General features: G+C 53.7%; 2 protein-coding genes across 2 annotated transcripts; both read right to left on the minus strand.

The window, feature by feature from the left end:
* Positions 1 to 170: 170 nt before the first annotated feature.
* On the minus strand, positions 171 to 9,891 carry KAT8 (lysine acetyltransferase 8). The gene is made up of 11 exons (XM_052655263.1): positions 9,659 to 9,891; positions 8,371 to 8,445; positions 8,113 to 8,288; positions 4,310 to 4,363; positions 4,046 to 4,210; positions 3,220 to 3,309; positions 1,396 to 1,536; positions 1,202 to 1,295; positions 964 to 1,114; positions 687 to 841; positions 171 to 347 (listed from the first exon to the last, which is right to left on the minus strand). The coding sequence occupies exons 1-11, from the start codon at positions 9,867 to 9,869 to the stop codon at positions 283 to 285; spliced, it is 1,377 nt and encodes a 458-aa protein (XP_052511223.1). The 5' UTR covers positions 9,870 to 9,891; the 3' UTR covers positions 171 to 282.
* A 2,423-nt stretch (positions 9,892 to 12,314) lies between these two features.
* On the minus strand, positions 12,315 to 16,589 carry BCKDK (branched chain keto acid dehydrogenase kinase). Its single transcript, XM_052661262.1, has 12 exons — positions 16,494 to 16,589; positions 15,536 to 15,905; positions 15,341 to 15,409; positions 15,135 to 15,245; positions 14,803 to 14,850; positions 14,603 to 14,722; positions 14,424 to 14,522; positions 14,157 to 14,230; positions 13,693 to 13,821; positions 13,513 to 13,602; positions 12,898 to 13,056; positions 12,315 to 12,804 (listed from the first exon to the last, which is right to left on the minus strand). Exons 2-12 carry the CDS (start codon positions 15,728 to 15,730, stop codon positions 12,660 to 12,662), a joined length of 1,239 nt encoding a protein of 412 aa, XP_052517222.1. The 5' UTR covers positions 15,731 to 15,905; positions 16,494 to 16,589; the 3' UTR covers positions 12,315 to 12,659.
* Positions 16,590 to 17,007: the final 418 nt, after the last annotated feature.

Raw genomic sequence — 17,007 nt, forward strand, 5'->3', positions numbered from 1 at the left:
GGCTGCCATGCCCCCCCGTGAGCCCTGACTCCTGGACTCCGGAGGACTGAGCCCCCACCGGAACTGGGCTCCAACATGCATCTGAGGTGGGGGGTCAGAAGGAGTAAAATGTTCTGAGCACAACTGGCTATGTGTGTGTGTGTGACATGAAATGAATGAAGCCCATCAGCTCTGGGACACCAGCAGCACTTACTTTATTTAAAAAAGTGATGAAACAGGTCTGTACATATTTACAGGCTGGGGGCAAGGAGGCACAGGTCCAGGAGCAGAGGCGCAGGCCACTCACTTCTTGGAAAGTTTGACTTGCTTGTGCTTGGGGGGTGCCCACTTGAGGCAGACAGAGTCCACTGCAGGAAGAAAAGACAGATGAGAGGCAGGACGGCCCCCCCACCCCCCTCCCCCGATTGGGCTGGTCACCCTGGCTGCTCTGCCCTGGGCCCAGGCCAGGTTTCACCTGCAGATGGGAACAAGGGCAGAGTGATTCCTGGGGTGGGGGTGGGGGGTGGGAAGGGAAGCCCAGGAATGAGTGGCTTGCCTCAGGCTTGGTCCTGGGAGCTGGTCAGACTGGTTTGGGATCAGGTGACAGCAAAAAGGAGGCCTTGGCTCCTGGAGGTCCTTACACCTATCCCCCACCACTCACACACACACACACACACACACTCGCCCAGGGCAGCCCCTTTACCTACCTGTGATGGGTGGTTTCTTATACTGAGCACTTTTGAGGTGCTCCTCCACCAGCTTGGGTGTGACACAGATCACGTGCTGGCCCTTCCAGTACTTAACCATGTTGAGGGACTGGAGGGTGCTGATGATGTCATTCTGAGTGATGCTCGTCATCTGGCTGCACAGGCAGATTAGAGCAGATGCTGGAGAGAGGTCTACTTGAGGGGTTTGGCTGGGAGGGGCCAAGGAGAGGGGATCATGGGCAGTCGGAGGAGAGTCTTTCCCTCTGGAAGGACTTACCTAAGGTCCTTGATGGACAGGGTGCCCCGGAAGTCTCGCAAGATCTCCAGAAGGACCCAGGACCAGTAGCTGCGGTAGCTGAGCTTGCCCAGGTCAGACAGTGGCTTCTCAGGGGAGCCGACCGTGCTCTCCAGCTTTGAGAGCTCATAGCCTGGAGGTGGTGGAAACGAGGAAACTGAGGACCCACCCTGCCCTGGCACCCCTCATCATCGTCGCCCTTCCTGCAGGAACCACTCACTGAAAGCTATGAGGAACTTCCCGTAGCCACGGCGCTGGTAGGGGGGCAGCGTCAGGATGCAGGCCACGTTGTTCCCATCTGGGGACTCCTTCTCCTGCGGGGGTGGGTGGTCAGGGTCTCTGCGGAGACTCAGCCCCTACTCAGGTTTATCCACTCCCTGCCCCCCACCTCCCTCAACCTGGGCTTCCAAGCACCTTTGAGAAGTAGCCGACGATGTGGGCCCCCTGCCTGTCCACCTCGGTCAAGATGTAAAAGACGAACGGCTCCACGTCAAAGTATAGCGTCTTATGGTCCAGGAAGAGCTTGGCCAGCAGACACAGGTTCTGGCAGTAAATCTGAGGGGTGGGGGTGGGTGGAAGCAGGCTCAGGGGGCAGGCAGAACGCCTCCACCTAGCTCCATCAAGGTCTGGGCAGGTGCTGTCACCCTGCCTGTTGCAAGTGCCAGGCTCCAGAGCATAGCCAGTGCTAGCCTGGTGAGAAGTGGGATCCTCACCAGAACGGCCGTGTTTAGCATTGCAAGGAGTCTTAGAGTCACTTTCTGATGGACAGGGAAATGGAAAATCAGATAGGTAGGAGCACTCAAGGAGGTCACAGCAGAGCTGGGCTACTCATGGCTACTGCTGCTGAGTGCTCAAGAGGAGTTTGCTCTTTAGAGACACAGACTCTTCTGTTTCAGCTCAGGAAACAGGTTCAGAGACAGTGGCTTGCCCAAGATCCCCCAGCTGGTGAGCGCGAGGGCGGGACTCAAGCTGGTGTGTGAGTTCTGTCTGCTCAAAGCCGTGCCGTCAGACCTAGCACATGGCGAAGGGTGAACCTGGGGGGCTGGTAAATGTCTGCAGATGAACAACCCTTGAGCCTGACTCCACAGCCCAAGCTATCTACCCCATCGGCCGTGCCAGGCCAGAGATGAATGTCAGGAGGGCCAGTGGGACCTTGAGGTTGGCTGCATGGCAGACATCAAGGACACCTTTTACAACCACTCTCATTTGACCCAACAGTTGTGTGAGCCCAGCACTATTGACTCATTTTGCTTAGGAGGAAACTGAGGATCTGTAAGGGTGAGGGACTGCCTGAGGCCTCAAAGCTGTACAGGATGGAGCTGAAAGAACACCCACGTCTCTGCTCTGTCTCTTTCTGCCCCTCCAACCCCACCCCCACCCCACTGATGTTCAGGAAGGCAGAGCAGGGGGCTCACGTGACGCTATTTAGCAAGCTATTCATCACAAGGCTGGCAAAAGCCCGTGTTTACTAAGTCCCTGCTCAATGCCAAGAACTGGGCTAAGTACTTGACTTTGCTGTTTCATTTATTCCGTTAACAAGTCTCGTAGGTAAATATTAGCATGACTCTTGTCTTAAAGAGGAGAAAACAGGAACAGAAGACCTTAAGTAACTTGTCCAAGGTCAGTAAGGAAGTGACAGGGCGATTTGAAGCCCGGTGCCACTCAGAAGCTAGCCCCTGCATCTTACACTCCGCTGTCCTTGCACAGGAATTGGGGACCCTCGGTGAGACCCTCCTAGACTGACCAGGCAAAGGCCAAGTTGTCCATGACAGCAAAGCACGGCCCAGAGACCATACACTGCCCCACTGAAGTCCTTCAGGAACAAGGAACTTGGCCTCAGAGCCACAGAGCTCTCGGGCAGGAAACCTCACACAGAGCAGTTCCCATCCAGGAAAAACAAACACCATTTCTTCAGGCAGAAAGAGAAAGCAGGTTTGAACAATACCCTGAGGCCGGACAATCTCCACTCTGGGTTCCAGAAGCACTTGAGCCTAAGCCACCCCCAGCTACCCCCTCAGAAGCCAAATCCCTCAGGGACAGAAGAGAAACCCAGAAGCTGAGGGTGGCACCATGGGGAGCTGACTTTGCACAGAACACAGGCTGGGTGCCAGGCTGAGCACAAGCCCGCAGGCCTCTTCTCATGCTAAGGCTGGCCTCTGCCCTTTATCGACAGTGAGGAACACCAGGAAGTGCCTAGCGCATCCCCCATTTCCATGGTAACTCTGCCCAAGGGCTCACCTTGTGGTCTTTGCCATCCACTTCATACACAGAGATGTTGCTCTTGCGGTAGATCTCCTTTCCCGGGGGTTGCCGCCACTGGCACTGGCCCTGGGTGGGGGTTGAGAGCAGGGAGGCACAGACGTGGGGTCCCAAGTTTCCTCGCTGGGCACTCCATCCCACCCTGTGTGGCTGACAGCAGGCCTCTGCTTCTCTCCACTTCCCCAGTTGGAGACCCTGGGAATCCACCCTTCACCTATATCAAGTAACTCACCCAACCATCTGAGGAGACAAATCCTATTTTACAGACGGAGAAACTGAGGCACACTAACAGGCCAGGTAACTGGCATGAACGTCACACAGCTGGATAATTACAAGTCCAGCTCAGCCTGGCTCTGGAGGGCCAGCACCCATGACAAGGTTGTTTCCTAAACTGCACACGTTTGCCTAAGAATCCACCCTGTGGGAAACACACCACCACGCCAGCCAGGTGGCTCATATGTGTGGCCGAGCATTCCAACCATCCAGGTGTCATGGTCCCATGGCTCGGGGCTGTGCTGACTTCCTCTTTTGCACAGAGGAACCTGGCACGGGACAGGCCTTGATAAATATGTGGTGAGGGCCAGGGACCCCAGAAGGCCCCCACGCCATAGAAGAGGAACCTGAGGTCTGCGGAGGCTCCAGCCACTGCACAGTCAGGCCTGGAAGCCAGGTCTCTCCACCCAGGCCAGCTTTTCCTTGGATCTACGGCTTGTGAGCCTGTCTCTCCTGCCCCGGGCCGCTCTCTCAGGTGTCCTTCAGCCTCGACGCCCACCCCCTGTGCGTACCAGACCCAGCCCAGCCTTACCAAGTGGAAGCGGTAGCTCTTCTCATATTTCATATACTTGAGACAGTACTCGCAGAGCCAGAGCTTGGGCTGTTTCCCATAGTCTTCAGGGAATGGGGAGAAGTACCAGGCGTCGATTTCGTAGTTCCCAATGTGGATCTTGTCCACGTACTTCACCTTGGTGATCTGTGGGCGAGGTGGGAGTGGAGGAAAGGCGGGCTTGGTCAGGGCAAGAGGAGCAACAGGGAAGGGGCAGCTCCACTTAGGAGCCCTCCCCCTACTTACCGCCTCATGTTCCTTCTCCAAGGCTGCTGTTGTGGGATCCATCTCTGCATAGGTCTGAGTGAGAAAGAGCAGTGGACGGAGGTGAATAGAAGGGGTCAGGCTATCCCTTCCGTTTTCCAGACCTCATCCCTTAAACTACAATAATAATGAGATCGAGCAAGCTCATTTTACCTGGTTTCAGAGCTGGCTGGTCCAAGTTCCTCTTCCATCTGCCCACCCACACACACATCCCAGAGCCCCCTGATGCTCAAGTTTGGACCATTTGCCTTTGGACCGATGAACAGGGCTAGGATCTAAAGGCCTGGCTCCACTCCTTAGGTTGCTAAGAGCTTCAGTGTTTCCAATCGGATCAATCCAGTTCTGCCATAGTTGTTGGGAGACAGAGGAAATAATAGGTCTGGTCTTCTGCGTCCATATCAGGAACTGGTAGGGACACCCCAATGTGCCTGGATCCCCTTCCTGCAAATGGGACTGCTCCCAGAGGCCCCTCCCACAGGCACAGCGAGCCCTAGGTGTCCAGAAAGGAATTTGGCCTTTCCTCCTACAAACCTGTTCATCCTCCTGGGTTCCTCAACTCACTGGGAAGCATCACCCTTGGGCCAACTGCCCCAGACCAATAATGAGCCTGCTCACAAGGCTCCTCCTCCTCGCTCAGCCTGGCATTCAAATAATGGCCACGTCGTGTCAGCTCTACCTCTTTGTCATCTCTGGAATTGGTTCCTTCTGCCCCACCCCGAATAGCCATTGCCACCATGTCAGATCTAGACAGCTGCTGACAAGGCCTCTGGGGATTCCCAGCCCTCTGTCTCAGCTCAACCCTGCTCTGCTGTTGACACTCCTGTTTCTGGTCTTCATGCCTTTGCGCGTGCAGTTCCTCCCAGCCTCCATGTCCTTCCCTCTTCTACAGCTGCCAAAAAATGCTTACTCAGCCCGGTACTGAGCATGAGCCAGGTGAGTGCCTGACAGGGCAGAGTGTGGTGAGTGATCACGTGTCATTGTTTTTACTGTGCTCTTTCTGTCTTTGAAGGCCCAGCACCCTTCCCAATCCCATCCAAGAGGCCTGACTGGATTCTTCTGAGCCAGAATACATTCCTTTCCAGGTCAGGAATGCCTTGCTCAACAACAGTACCCACCGTCTCCCCCCGTCTTGGTTTCCCTATTTTCCAAGTCTTTGGAAGGCAGGGATATAACTCACGTGGCAATCATAGCCCGCCCAGGTTCTAGGCCAGAGGCTAAAGAAGGAACCAAGGCCTGCCTGACAAGTGACCCAGGAAAGCCTGGGACCTACACCAGAGAAGACGGCAGCCTTGCCTTGTGGTTCAGAAGGGAGACAAGGGCCAGTGTCTTACCCAGAGCCCTTTCCACCAAGCACTTCGCCGGATGGCCTCATTTAACCCTTTGGCAATGTGGATACACAATACTTTACAGAGAAGTAAACTGGGAGAAGTGAGGTCATTCACCCTTGGGGACTAGCCAGCTGCCATTTATTCCAAGTACCAAGTGCTCACATCATAGGCATTACTCAGCACGAGCCTGAGATGGGAGTGCTCACTATCCACACCGCACAGAAGAAACTGAGGCATGGAGAAGTAGGCTCACAGAACCAGGACCAAGCAGAGTGGGGCATGGGCCTCCGGTCTGTCCAACACCAAAGCTAAACCCCTGCAAAAATAAGGGAAGGGAACTTTTCCTCCTCATGTGCCTCTTTAAAACACATCTCCCAATTCACAAATCAGTCCTCTTCTGCAAATGGGTTAAAGAACTACAAAAACACTACTTTTCATAAATGCTGTAATTTATTTAGAATTAAACATTAATGAGGCCCTGGAGAACCTTGCTGATCGTTAACTCACTGATTATTCATTCTTTGGTTAACTTGCTGATTATTCATTCTTTGAGTAACCTGCTGGTTATTCATTCTTTGACCACCACTGGTCCACGGTCATCCACCATGCTGACTGCCAGCTTAGAAAGACATCTTTGAGACTTACTTTACCAGGGCAACCTGGCTGGGGAGCTGAGCAAACCTTAGACTGTGCTGTGGGATAAAGTAGCCACTAGCCACAAGCAGCTACTTAGATTTAAGTTCACTACATTCAAAATAAAATTCAATTCTCAGTACATTTCAAGTACTCAATAGCCACATGTGGGTAGTGGCTACTGTATCAGACAACACAGACAGAGCACATTTCCATTTCCATCACAGGATGTTCAGTAGGACAGTGCTGCCTTAGATGGTGCTTTACAGACATCTTTTGGGTTTTCTTCTCGCCACATGGCTTGTGGAATCTTAGTTCCCCGACCAGGGGCTGAATCTGGGCCATGGCAGTGAAGACGCCGAGTCCTAATCACTGGACCACCGGGAATCCCCAGTGAAAGATCTTTCTAATTCAAAGCATTAAAAATAATTTTTTTAAATGACAGCACTGTTAACCAGTTGGCAGTCTGTGTATACAAACTATATTTGTATCTGAAATAAGAGCTTCTCAACTTACCTTTATTAAAGGACAATATACTCTGATAGTTTGTACCTTGTCTTAGTTATTCCGTTTTTTAAATTTAAATGACCACAACCCAATGCAACTCATCTTGCATTCTACTAATAGCTGTGCCCCAAAGTCTGCAAACCATTGCTGCAAAACCCACAATGAGTGCTCAGGATGCAATTGCACTGGGTGAAAATAACAAAAATCTGGGTTCCTTAAGAGCTTCATAAAGCCTCTTCTCATCTGCACACTCCATTTCACAAATCAAGAAACTGAGGCTCAAAGTGGGAGAAAAGAAACCCCCCAGGGGCAGGCTGGCTTCAAGAAAAGAACCCAAATTTTGTTTCTTTTAGCCCAGAGGCATGAGGGATCTTAGTTCCCCAACCAGGGATTGAACTCACAGCCCCTGCATTGGAAGGACAGAATCTTAACCACTGGACCACTAGGGAAGTCCCCAAATCCAACCTTTGGAAATAAATGGCAGGAGTTTCTAGGATATTTCCAAGTCAAGGCTAAGGGCTTGTGCCCCAAAGTAGAACAATCTAGTTGGCAAATCTAATTCATGACTGGGTTCCTAAAACTACCTGCACCTCCCTTATAAACTGGGGATATAGTTTACCTCACAGAGTTGCTGTGAAATTTCAATGAGATCATGTTCTAGAATACTTAGCCTAATACTGTGGCTCACAAGCCAATAAATGTGCCATTATTACTCTAATTTCAGCCCACCCTTTTATATACTAGCTGTGTGACCTTGGGCAAGTTACTTAACCTCTCTGAGTCTGCTTCCTGCTTTCCTCAAAAAGAATTAATTAGCTCTGTGGCATTAAGTTGTTACAGAAGACCTGATGAGCCCAGGCACAGCACTCAGCACAAGGGTTGGCGATTGCAAGCACCCCTAAATCACTCATTCTCTTCCTTCCCTTGGAACTTGCAGGTCCGTGTGTCAATGTGGCACAGCCAAGAGGGGCATAAACACTGCAAGAGGCCTGAGTTCCAGTACCAGCTGTGTCAGTTTCTTGCCACAAGACTATGGCCAAGCTCTCACCCTCTCTGAGCCTCAGTTTTCTCATCTGTGAAGAATACCTGGGAGGAGGTAGATAGTCCCCCATATACTGCAGGAGCTTAAGCAATGGGAGCTGCTGTGGGTGTGGCACCAGGACCCAAGTTAGTCCGGAGAGGATGCTGAGCCTCCTGGGGCCCTGGGAAAGGGGAGGGACCCGGGGGAAGGGGTGGGCCCAGGGGAAGGGGAGGGCCCTGGGGAAGGGGAGGGCCCTGGGGAAGGGGAGGGCCCTGGGGAAGGGGAGGGATCCGGACCTTCTGCACGTGGTTGATCTCATCATGCTTGCGTTTTTGGTTGCGAGTGATCTTGCGCTCCGGCTGCTCGGCCAGCTCGCTCAGGTACTTCTCTGAGTTCTTCTGCACAGCATCTTTCACTGTTTTGGTCAGCGCCAGCCGGTTCTTGTCGACCCATTCATCCAATCGCCGGTTAACTGTGAGGATGGGTCATGAGGGTGCTGCCCTTTCACGTTCTCCCCCAACCCCGCACCCAGACCTGAATACCCTGTCACTCACAGCCCACGTAGTGTACATAGAATTCCTCTCGGCCTTCTTGATCGTTCACTCGAGACTGGATCACTTCAGCAGAATCTGTGAAGGGAAAAGGCTAGGATCACCAAGAAAGAATACGGGGCTGGAACGAGTGACACTGAGGGGCAGGTTGCCAGTTTCTTGAGGCCAGATTCCGAAGCTAACCTCATCTGTTCACCTCTGCCACTCCCTTCAAACACTGTCTTGAGGTGGGCCAGATTGGGGCTGTTATTCTTATACTAGAGACAAGGAAACTGAGGCTTACCCATGCTCACCTATTTGAAAAGTAATAAGCACTAATATTTAACCGAATTCAAGTCTGGCTCCAAATTCAAGGTCTGCATGACTATACTCAGTCGTTCATTTGTTCAGAAGCCATGAGAGCTAGTTGTGGACTCACACAGCCCCACTTCCTAGCTATATTTAACTGAACAAGTTATTTTGGCTTTCTGAGCCTCAGCGCTTTCATGTGTAAATAAGGATAACACCGCCCCCCTCAAATGGTGATAAGCTTTCAGTACAGCACCAAATGGCAGACCATTCAACAAATGACTAAGGCAACCACTGCAAGTCTGGCCCTGAGCTGGGTTGCTGCTGCGTACAGAAGATACACTGATGAATCAGGAGCGGTCCTGCCCTCCAGAAGTTCACACTTTGACAGAAGACAGACAATGACAACACAATGGTACATATACCGTAGCTCAGGTATAAAGAAAATGTTGCAGGAATATACAGAAGGGAACGACGCACTCTGCCTGAAGGGAGTCAAGAATGGCATCACAGGGGATATGATGCTAAAAGGATGAGTGGGGCTAGCCAGCAGTAAAAGGCATATGGTCTTAAGAGGGTGGTCTGGTCCGTCAATGACCTTTGCTAGGAGTGCTAAAAAACAGAAAGGCGACAAAGACGAAGGCCATTCTAAGGTATTTGGGGATTATTCTGGAAATGACGCAAAAAAATAGAAGGGAGGGGAAGCTCGTTTTTGTGTTCCGGGAGGTCCTCTCCGCTGGCGGCTGTAGGGGATGGATAAAAGGGGAAGTCACAGACACAAGGGAGACCAGCGAGGAAGCAGGTTAACACAAAAAAGGGAATGAAGCCTAAGACTTGGCAAGTGGAATGGGAGCTCTAAAACACAGAAGGAAGACTTTGGTTAAAGCCCAGGCGGTGGAGATTGCAGGCGGCACCGGGGCAAGTCCAAAAGACAGTGTTCTAACCCCCTCAGGCCCCGCCCCGCCCTTAGGCCCCGCCCCCTGGCCTTGGGCCCCGCCCTCACGCCAGGTGCTATCGGGCCGCCGGCACAGGTAGGTTTCTCCGATCTCCACGGTGACTTCCGGCTCGCCGCGCGCCGGGGTCGGCGGAGAGATGCGGCCTGGGGACGGAGCGGTCCCCTCGACCGCCGCATTCTCCCCGGGTCCGGGCTCGCCCTCCCCCGAGACCCCTGAAGTCGCTGCCGCAACCGCCGCAGCTGCTCCCTGTGCCGCCATCGTTGTAGTGGAAGTGACGCCAGAATATAGCGCCGCGTAGCGCCTTTAGATCCGGGTCAGCGACGCATGGCGGAGCCCGCAGCAAGCTGGAGGGCGGGGTCTGTGACGTGGCAGGAGCTCGTTGGCTAGTGTGACTGTCTCCGCGGCGCCGGGCCAGATTGACGTTGACTGTGCCGGTTACATTGGAGTTTTCTGTTTGGAATTGTGGCTGCACCCTAGAGTTAAAAGAAAGGAGAAAGGCTTTCCTGATGTTATGTCTCAGCTCTATCTTTTTAAGACTTCTGGTGCCTGAGGAAGCCAAGATGTGCCAGTTATCGGGCGGCGCTGCCCCCAGTTTACCGGGGCAGAGCCAGAGCAGCCTCCCTGGAGGCCTGGCTTTAGGGCAATGAGCCTGAGGTTAACACCCATCCCATGCAATTCCACCAGCCAAATACTGGTCTCCCGTTTTTAAAGACTGAAGAAACTGCGTTCCTTGTTCAGGATGGGAAAAGGAGATGGGATTGGGGAAGCAGGCCCAATTAATCACTCGCACAGAATCAAGCCTTTGTAAAGAAATGACCAAGTTCCCTAAAGAGAAACTAGTCAAAGGCCCTGGACATAATGGAGAGCGTCTTGGGCTTAATGAGTGAGGAATCCTGGGTTCTGACCCTACACTGGGAGTGTCCATTCCCAGAATGTCGTTAAATGTTACACTGTAAAAGCCATATAACCATAAAGATTGAACCATATATTTATCTCTTACGTATATAAAACAAGTGCGTGTTGCACAATGGCAGACAGGGTAAGGTGTTCAATAAACATTCCTTTTGGCCTCTCTGAGTCATATCTGACTTGTAATTTGGCTATTGGGCTTAGAAACAATTCTAAGAGGAGTGGAATGCTCAAGGTCTAAGGATGAGGTTACAGATCAGGAAACATCTAAGTATCTGTGAGTGATGGCAGTGGGAAGAGCTGGTAACTTGGCTTTGGGAAAATAAAGGAGTTTGGAGGGAGTGGTAAATGCCCTTCTGGCAGCATATGAAACAGAAGAAATAAGTCAGGCAAGAAAAAAGTTTAAAATTAACACTGTAGTACTTGTTCCCTCTCCACCCACCCCTAGAACTATGTTGATGATTCACACAGATCCCACAGAATCATTTTTTGTTGCTTCCTTGTGCTCATATTACCTTTGATGTGCTTTCAGAAGTCAGCACCAGAGGCTTGTTTGGTGAAAAGTCTCTCAAGTTAATGGAACTGTTTTGCTTTGAAAGAGCTGAAAATGGAAGTTCTCAGTCTGGGAGTTTTAAGCACCTGCCCAATCAAATATGGACAATAAACAAATGATCATCCAGCAGAGGAGTCCATCAATGACTGTGCTGCTTACCTCTCTTGCCTGGCCTCCTGCCCCTCCCTTTCCTGCCTCCCCTACTCCCTTCTGGAAGCACTTTCTCAACAAATTGCTTGGGTACAAATCTTTGTAAGATGTGCTTCTAGGGAATCCAGGGCTTCTTTGGTGGCTCAGCTGGTAAAGAATCCACCTGCAATGCGGGAGACATGGGTTCGATCCCTGGGTTGGAAAGATCCCCTGGAGAAGGGAAAGGCTACCCATTCCAGTATTCTGGCCTGGAGAATTCCATGGACTATATAGTCCATGAGGTTGCAAAGAGTCGGACACGACTGAACAATTCACTCTAGGGAATCTAACCTCCCTTCCTAGCTTCAAACCCTTCCATGGATCCCTGCTACCTCCAGGATATAACTCACACTTCTTGGGCTATAATTTCAAGGTCTTTCACCCTGACTCCCATCTGCCTCTCCAGCCTCCCCGTCCTCCTCCTCCCAGCACTGCAGCAGCAAGATTTTCACCCTGGCAAATCACTAGGGTTTCCCACCACCAGATACAATTTCTGTCTCCTCTTAGTCCCCCACTTCCATCACCAGTCCCACCAAGCAGGCTTTAGGCCTTCTTCCTTCCTGACAAGATGGGTGGGAGGGGGGTCACCATCACCTGCTCCCTGGAGCCCTTTGCCCTCCCTACCTGGGCCCCACTGTCCTCTGGGGCCTGCCAGGGCACAATCCTGTGTTCTTTTACTTGGCAATAGCAGGCACAGCTGGCAGACAGTATAACCTTCCTTACTCAGGTTTAGGAATCAGGTGGCTCAGAAGAGTGCCCAGTCGGGTCACCTTCACCTCTATAACCTGTGACTGCTGGGAAGAATCGGAACTGAGGCCTGAAGCTGGGCCAACCTGGGCCTTCCATATTGTCTGGGAGGCAGAAACATTTGGGAAATGAATGAGAGGTCTGCACAAACTGCCCAACTCATCCCCACTCCAGTTAAATTTACTGTGCAGGAGACCCAGGGCCAATTCCATTCCTGGTCTGCCAGGCAGTGAGGATGGTTACAAGACCAGGACATGAACTAGCTAAACCCAGGGTCCAGGGGACCTGAAAGAGGGCAGAAACAAAGGTTCATCTGCCCTCCCCACACACGGGGCCTGAGAGGGCATTCAAAATGTGAACTTTAATAACAAACAGCAGGTCAAAGTGGGGTTCCCCAGGAACGAGAATGACGGAGCTGGTGCGGGAGACCTCAAGGGTCCCCACTTCCTCCCCTCTAAGGCCTGGAGGCAGGGAAGCAGTGGACCCTATGAAAGAGGGCCGGTGCCTGGCTCCATGTAAGTCCACCTGTTTGGGGCCCTAAGACCCGAGATGCAGCAGTGTGGAGCAGGGTGGTACCCTGCCGGGTCCGGGAGGTCCTGGCAGGGAGTGTAGCCCAGCCTGGGCAGGCCAACCGGCCTAGGGCTGCAAAGTCAGATGCGGAAGCTTTCTTCCCGGCCATCGATGTGACGGAGCCGCAGGTAGACATCTGTGCCAATGCCCTGCAGTGACTGCAGCCGAAGGGAACCACCGAGGTACTCTGCGTAGGCCCGTGAAGTGGGCAGCCCGAAGCCAAAGCTGGGGGTGGGCAGGGGGACAGGACACGGGCTTCAGAGGCTTGAGTCTCCTGGGCTCCCCCCACCCCTCCGTTCTGGCCGGATGGGGCCTCACCCGTGCATGGGTCCAGACTGGCCACCACTTTGCGTGTCCAGGTGGCCGAAGAGGGGGCTGATCCTCGGGTCCTGGGTGCTGGCCTCAGCTGTAGTGAAGTGGTAGTCCATCACCCGATCCAGGTCTTTGTGAGCAATTCCCCCGCCCCGGTCTGAAATCCTGGCAGGATGATGGTAACGGGGGTTTGGCTCAGCTTTGGTGGGGGTTCACTACCTCCCAAGCAGTGAGTGCTAAGTTGGCCTTCCTGTCCCTTCCACCCACCCAAACATGGAATGTGGTCACCTGGACTCTTGGGCCTTGCTTTTTGTAAGCTACTTTTCTCCACCCTCACTTCTGCCACTGACTGCTTAAACCTTCTCACAGTACTTGACATTTATTCTCCACCCAGCACCATATTTCTAACTTTCCCTGCTCTGGGCCCCACAGTTTCTGACAAAGACAAGCCCCTGGGGCCTGCAGGTGGCCCCAGATCCACTCATGTCCAGCTCATGGCAATCTCAGGACCAGAGACTGTCCTGAAACACTAAGTCTCACTAAGCTTGAGGTCACTCAGCAGATCAGGAACAGTGCCCAGAAACCCGCATCCATACCACCCAACTCGCACCCAAGGCAAACCTGATGACGAGATCGATATCATTGTTGGCGATGGTGATGACAACATCTGGGACATTGTAGGGAGTGTCAAGGTGACTTTCCATTGTGGCTCTGTGCAAGGGGCCAAATACCAGTAGGTGGTGGTGCCCCCGCCTCACCTCAGTTCCCATCTGCCCCCTTCCAATACATCCAGCAGCCCACCTCATGGCGTTCTTGAGCAGCTCAGGTAGGATGTAGTCCAGTGGCATTGGGATGAAGGGGAAACGGGCAGCCACGTGTCCGTTGATACGGACTCGGGGTGCATTGCCATACTTGTGCTCACACAGGCGTCTGTGGATAGGAGCAAGGGTTCAGACTCCAACCAGTGGGTCTCAACTGGAGCTGATTCTGTCCCCACCCTCCCAAGGACACTTTGCAATCCCTAGCAACATTTTTGTTTGCCCCAACTGGGGAGTATTACTGGCATCAAGTGAGTAGAAGGCAGGGATCCTTCTGAACATCCTAACAAGCACAGGCCAGCCCCTTACAGAAAAGAATAATCTGGCCCAAAACATAAACAGTACCACAGTTGAAAAGTCCTGCGCTGGACCACATCCTGGGCAAGTGCTCAGACCCAGAGCTTCCCTGCCCGATGATGTCCACTTCCTTAACCGTTCTAGCCTCACCTGGCAAAGTCCACCCACTTTTCAATAATCTTCTTCGGTGACAGGCGAGTGCAGATGATGCCAACAAAGTCGGGCTGGTAGGAGAAAGAAGGTCAGGACCAGAGATCACCTCTACCCACACCTTGGGCAACAAAAGCTTGTAAACTTTAGACTACGGAAGCAGCCCCAGGGCTCTCCCCAGGCCTGCGGGCCAGGTCCCCAGTTCAAGGGGGCTCCTGGCTCAGCTCCCTCTGGTCCACTTGACATCCTCAGGTCCCGGCGCCCCACCTTGTCCTCGTGTAGAGCCAGATGGTGGGTGGCCAACATACGGATCCCAAGCCTTGAAGTCAACGTCTTGTCTAAGAAGTAGCGGACGAGCTTCTCATCCTATAAAGAGCAAGCCTCAGAAACCCGGTGCCCTTCCCAGGCCCCCCACCAGGTCTGGGCCCTCATTACGCTGCCCTGACCTCTATGTGCTTCCGGCTCTCACGCAGGCCTTCCGCTAAGAGGGTCACCACATCCTTGTGGTCATCCAACAGCTGTCGCACCAGTTGGCAGTAACGGGCCTCATCCGCCTGGTCCTTGATCTGCAAGCCACAGAGTCGTGAGCATGGATGGTCCAGCCCTGACCTCTCAGCCCCTCACCCTGCCCTGGCCCAGCCCTCACCGGAGGGAAGTCTGTCAGCTTCTGGAAGGCACGGATGTACAGCTCGTGCTGCAAGGAAGAGGTGTGGGAATTCACAAGGATGCTCTGGGCACAGGTAGAGAACAGTCAGCCATGACCACCTATGGGGACTGCCATCCACCCCAGTTCACTGGGTTCCGACCCCATCATGGTCTTTCAAGTCTCCATGAAAGCTTGGGGCCGAGTCCTCTAGGACTCAGAAACCTTTAGGCAAGTAGGTCTCTACCACTCTGGTTCCCTCTCCCCATCTGCCCCATGGGTGGTGGGCACAATGATTTAAGGTCCTCTCCTACGCCCCCTGGAGGCCACCTTACCACGTGCAGTATGGTGGGGTTGCAGCCAATGATGAAAGGAAGGCTGCGGAAGCCCTTGATGCGGTGAGCGATCCTCACTGGTAACTCCTGCTGCAAGTAGCGGGCACTTTTCTAGAAGAAAGAGAAGAGGGAAGTTAAGCCCAGGGGCTGGGGGGCTGGGTCAGAGCTCCAGGGCCCAAGAGCAAAACAAGAGGCAAGAATCTTACCAGAAGGTGACTGCCATCCTGAGAGCGGCCTGAATACAGCATCATGGTTGGAGTGAGACGGACTGAGGGCTGGAGGGGCAGACGGCCTTTGAGCATAGTATCTCCCACACCCTGCCCCCGGCCATATTAGCTTCACCCCTTCCCTGGACCCCCACTCCAGCTCCAGACCCAGGCCTCACCGCCCTAGCTGCACACCTTCTCTGCTGCCACGTCGATGGCTGACTGGTTGTAAAAGGAGGTGACGGTCTTAGAGCGCTCCCGTGCCATCTCCACGTGGTGGGTATCAGTGGCTGATGTGGAGCGGGCCCGGAGGGAGAGTGCGGGCCCCAAGAGAGGCCGGAGGGGTGGCCCACTCCGGGGTCCGCTCCCCAGCACCGAAGCCAGTATCATCGTTCTGTTCCTTTGAACTGGACTGGGTGGCCAATAGGGCTGAGGACCCGATAGATGGAGGCGACCCCAAAACTGGGCAAGAAGGGTGTGGGTGGGCAGGGGCACTTCTCGGACTTCAGCGGTGAGCGCCAGTTGAGGATGCCGACCAGCTCAGCCTCCGGGGAGCAGCTCCCATCTGCCAAGGCGGGGAAAGGGGGAGTTGTACGGATCTGAATCCAGAGGGGCCGTCTCTCTACGTGAGCACAGGTATAATCAGATTCGACCATCTCTGCCCAACCCCTTCAACCACCTCCCCCCCCCACACACACACAGGGGGAGCCTTGGTCACCTTGCTTTCTGGAGTTACTATTCTCCAATCTAAGGCTCTATCTGGTAGCTTGGAGGGGAGGGGATCCTTAGACCAGGCCAGCCCGAAAACCTTGCCCCAGATCTCTCGGATCCGCTGCACCCTCGTTCAGGGGGCGGGGCTGACCCCTAATCCGTCGCCTTCAGACCGCGGCCGGGGTCTGGCCTGCACACGTGTGGCACAAAGAATTGTGCACCGAGGGTCTGCTGCGTGGAAGCAGCGGCTCGGGAGTCCCTGTCTAGGTCCCTCCCTCCGCAGGGTCACTTGGTTCGGCCCAGATCTCCCCCATATGGTAGATGCTGGTCCCCCCACCCCCGCCCTCCACGCGCTCTCCAACGATCCAGCGCAAAGGCGGAAGCTGCGGTCGAGTGATGCGAAGCCTTAGCGGGCATGGTCTGCGCAGGTCGCTCCCCTTACCGCTGGGCCAAAGCCAGGGCCGGGGTCCGAGCGGAACAGCCCAACAGTCGACCGGGCCGGGCGAGCCTAGCCGCCTGCGCCCTCTGCCGCCGTGACGTCGCGTGGGCTATGGGCGCCCGGTGCCTCCTGGGAGTTGTAGTTTGGAGCAGAGGACTCGCACCCTCGCGCCCAGCCCAAAGAGGTTATGTCCCTGCTCCTAGACCACCCAAATAACTCCAGAGTTACCTGGTCTCTCTGGAAAGCGGGCCCTCGGGAAAGAAATGGGACAGGGCGAGAATACCCTGAGATGCAACGTGCACAGACCAAACGCTATCTGGATTCCCTCTCTGAGGTCTGGTCCTTCTCCTCAAGGTCTTGACTCATTTGTGGAAAACCAAAGTGCCTGGTTCAAAACCCAGCTGTCACTCACTATCTGGGGCAACTTACTTAAACTACTCAATCCTTAAATTCCTGTCTTGGTAAAATGAGGTTGTATCAACCTTGGGGTTGTGTGGTTACATGAATTTATACATGT

This window comes from Budorcas taxicolor, chromosome 2, assembly GCF_023091745.1.
Source record: "Budorcas taxicolor isolate Tak-1 chromosome 2, Takin1.1, whole genome shotgun sequence".
Taxonomy (NCBI): domain Eukaryota; kingdom Metazoa; phylum Chordata; class Mammalia; order Artiodactyla; family Bovidae; genus Budorcas; species Budorcas taxicolor.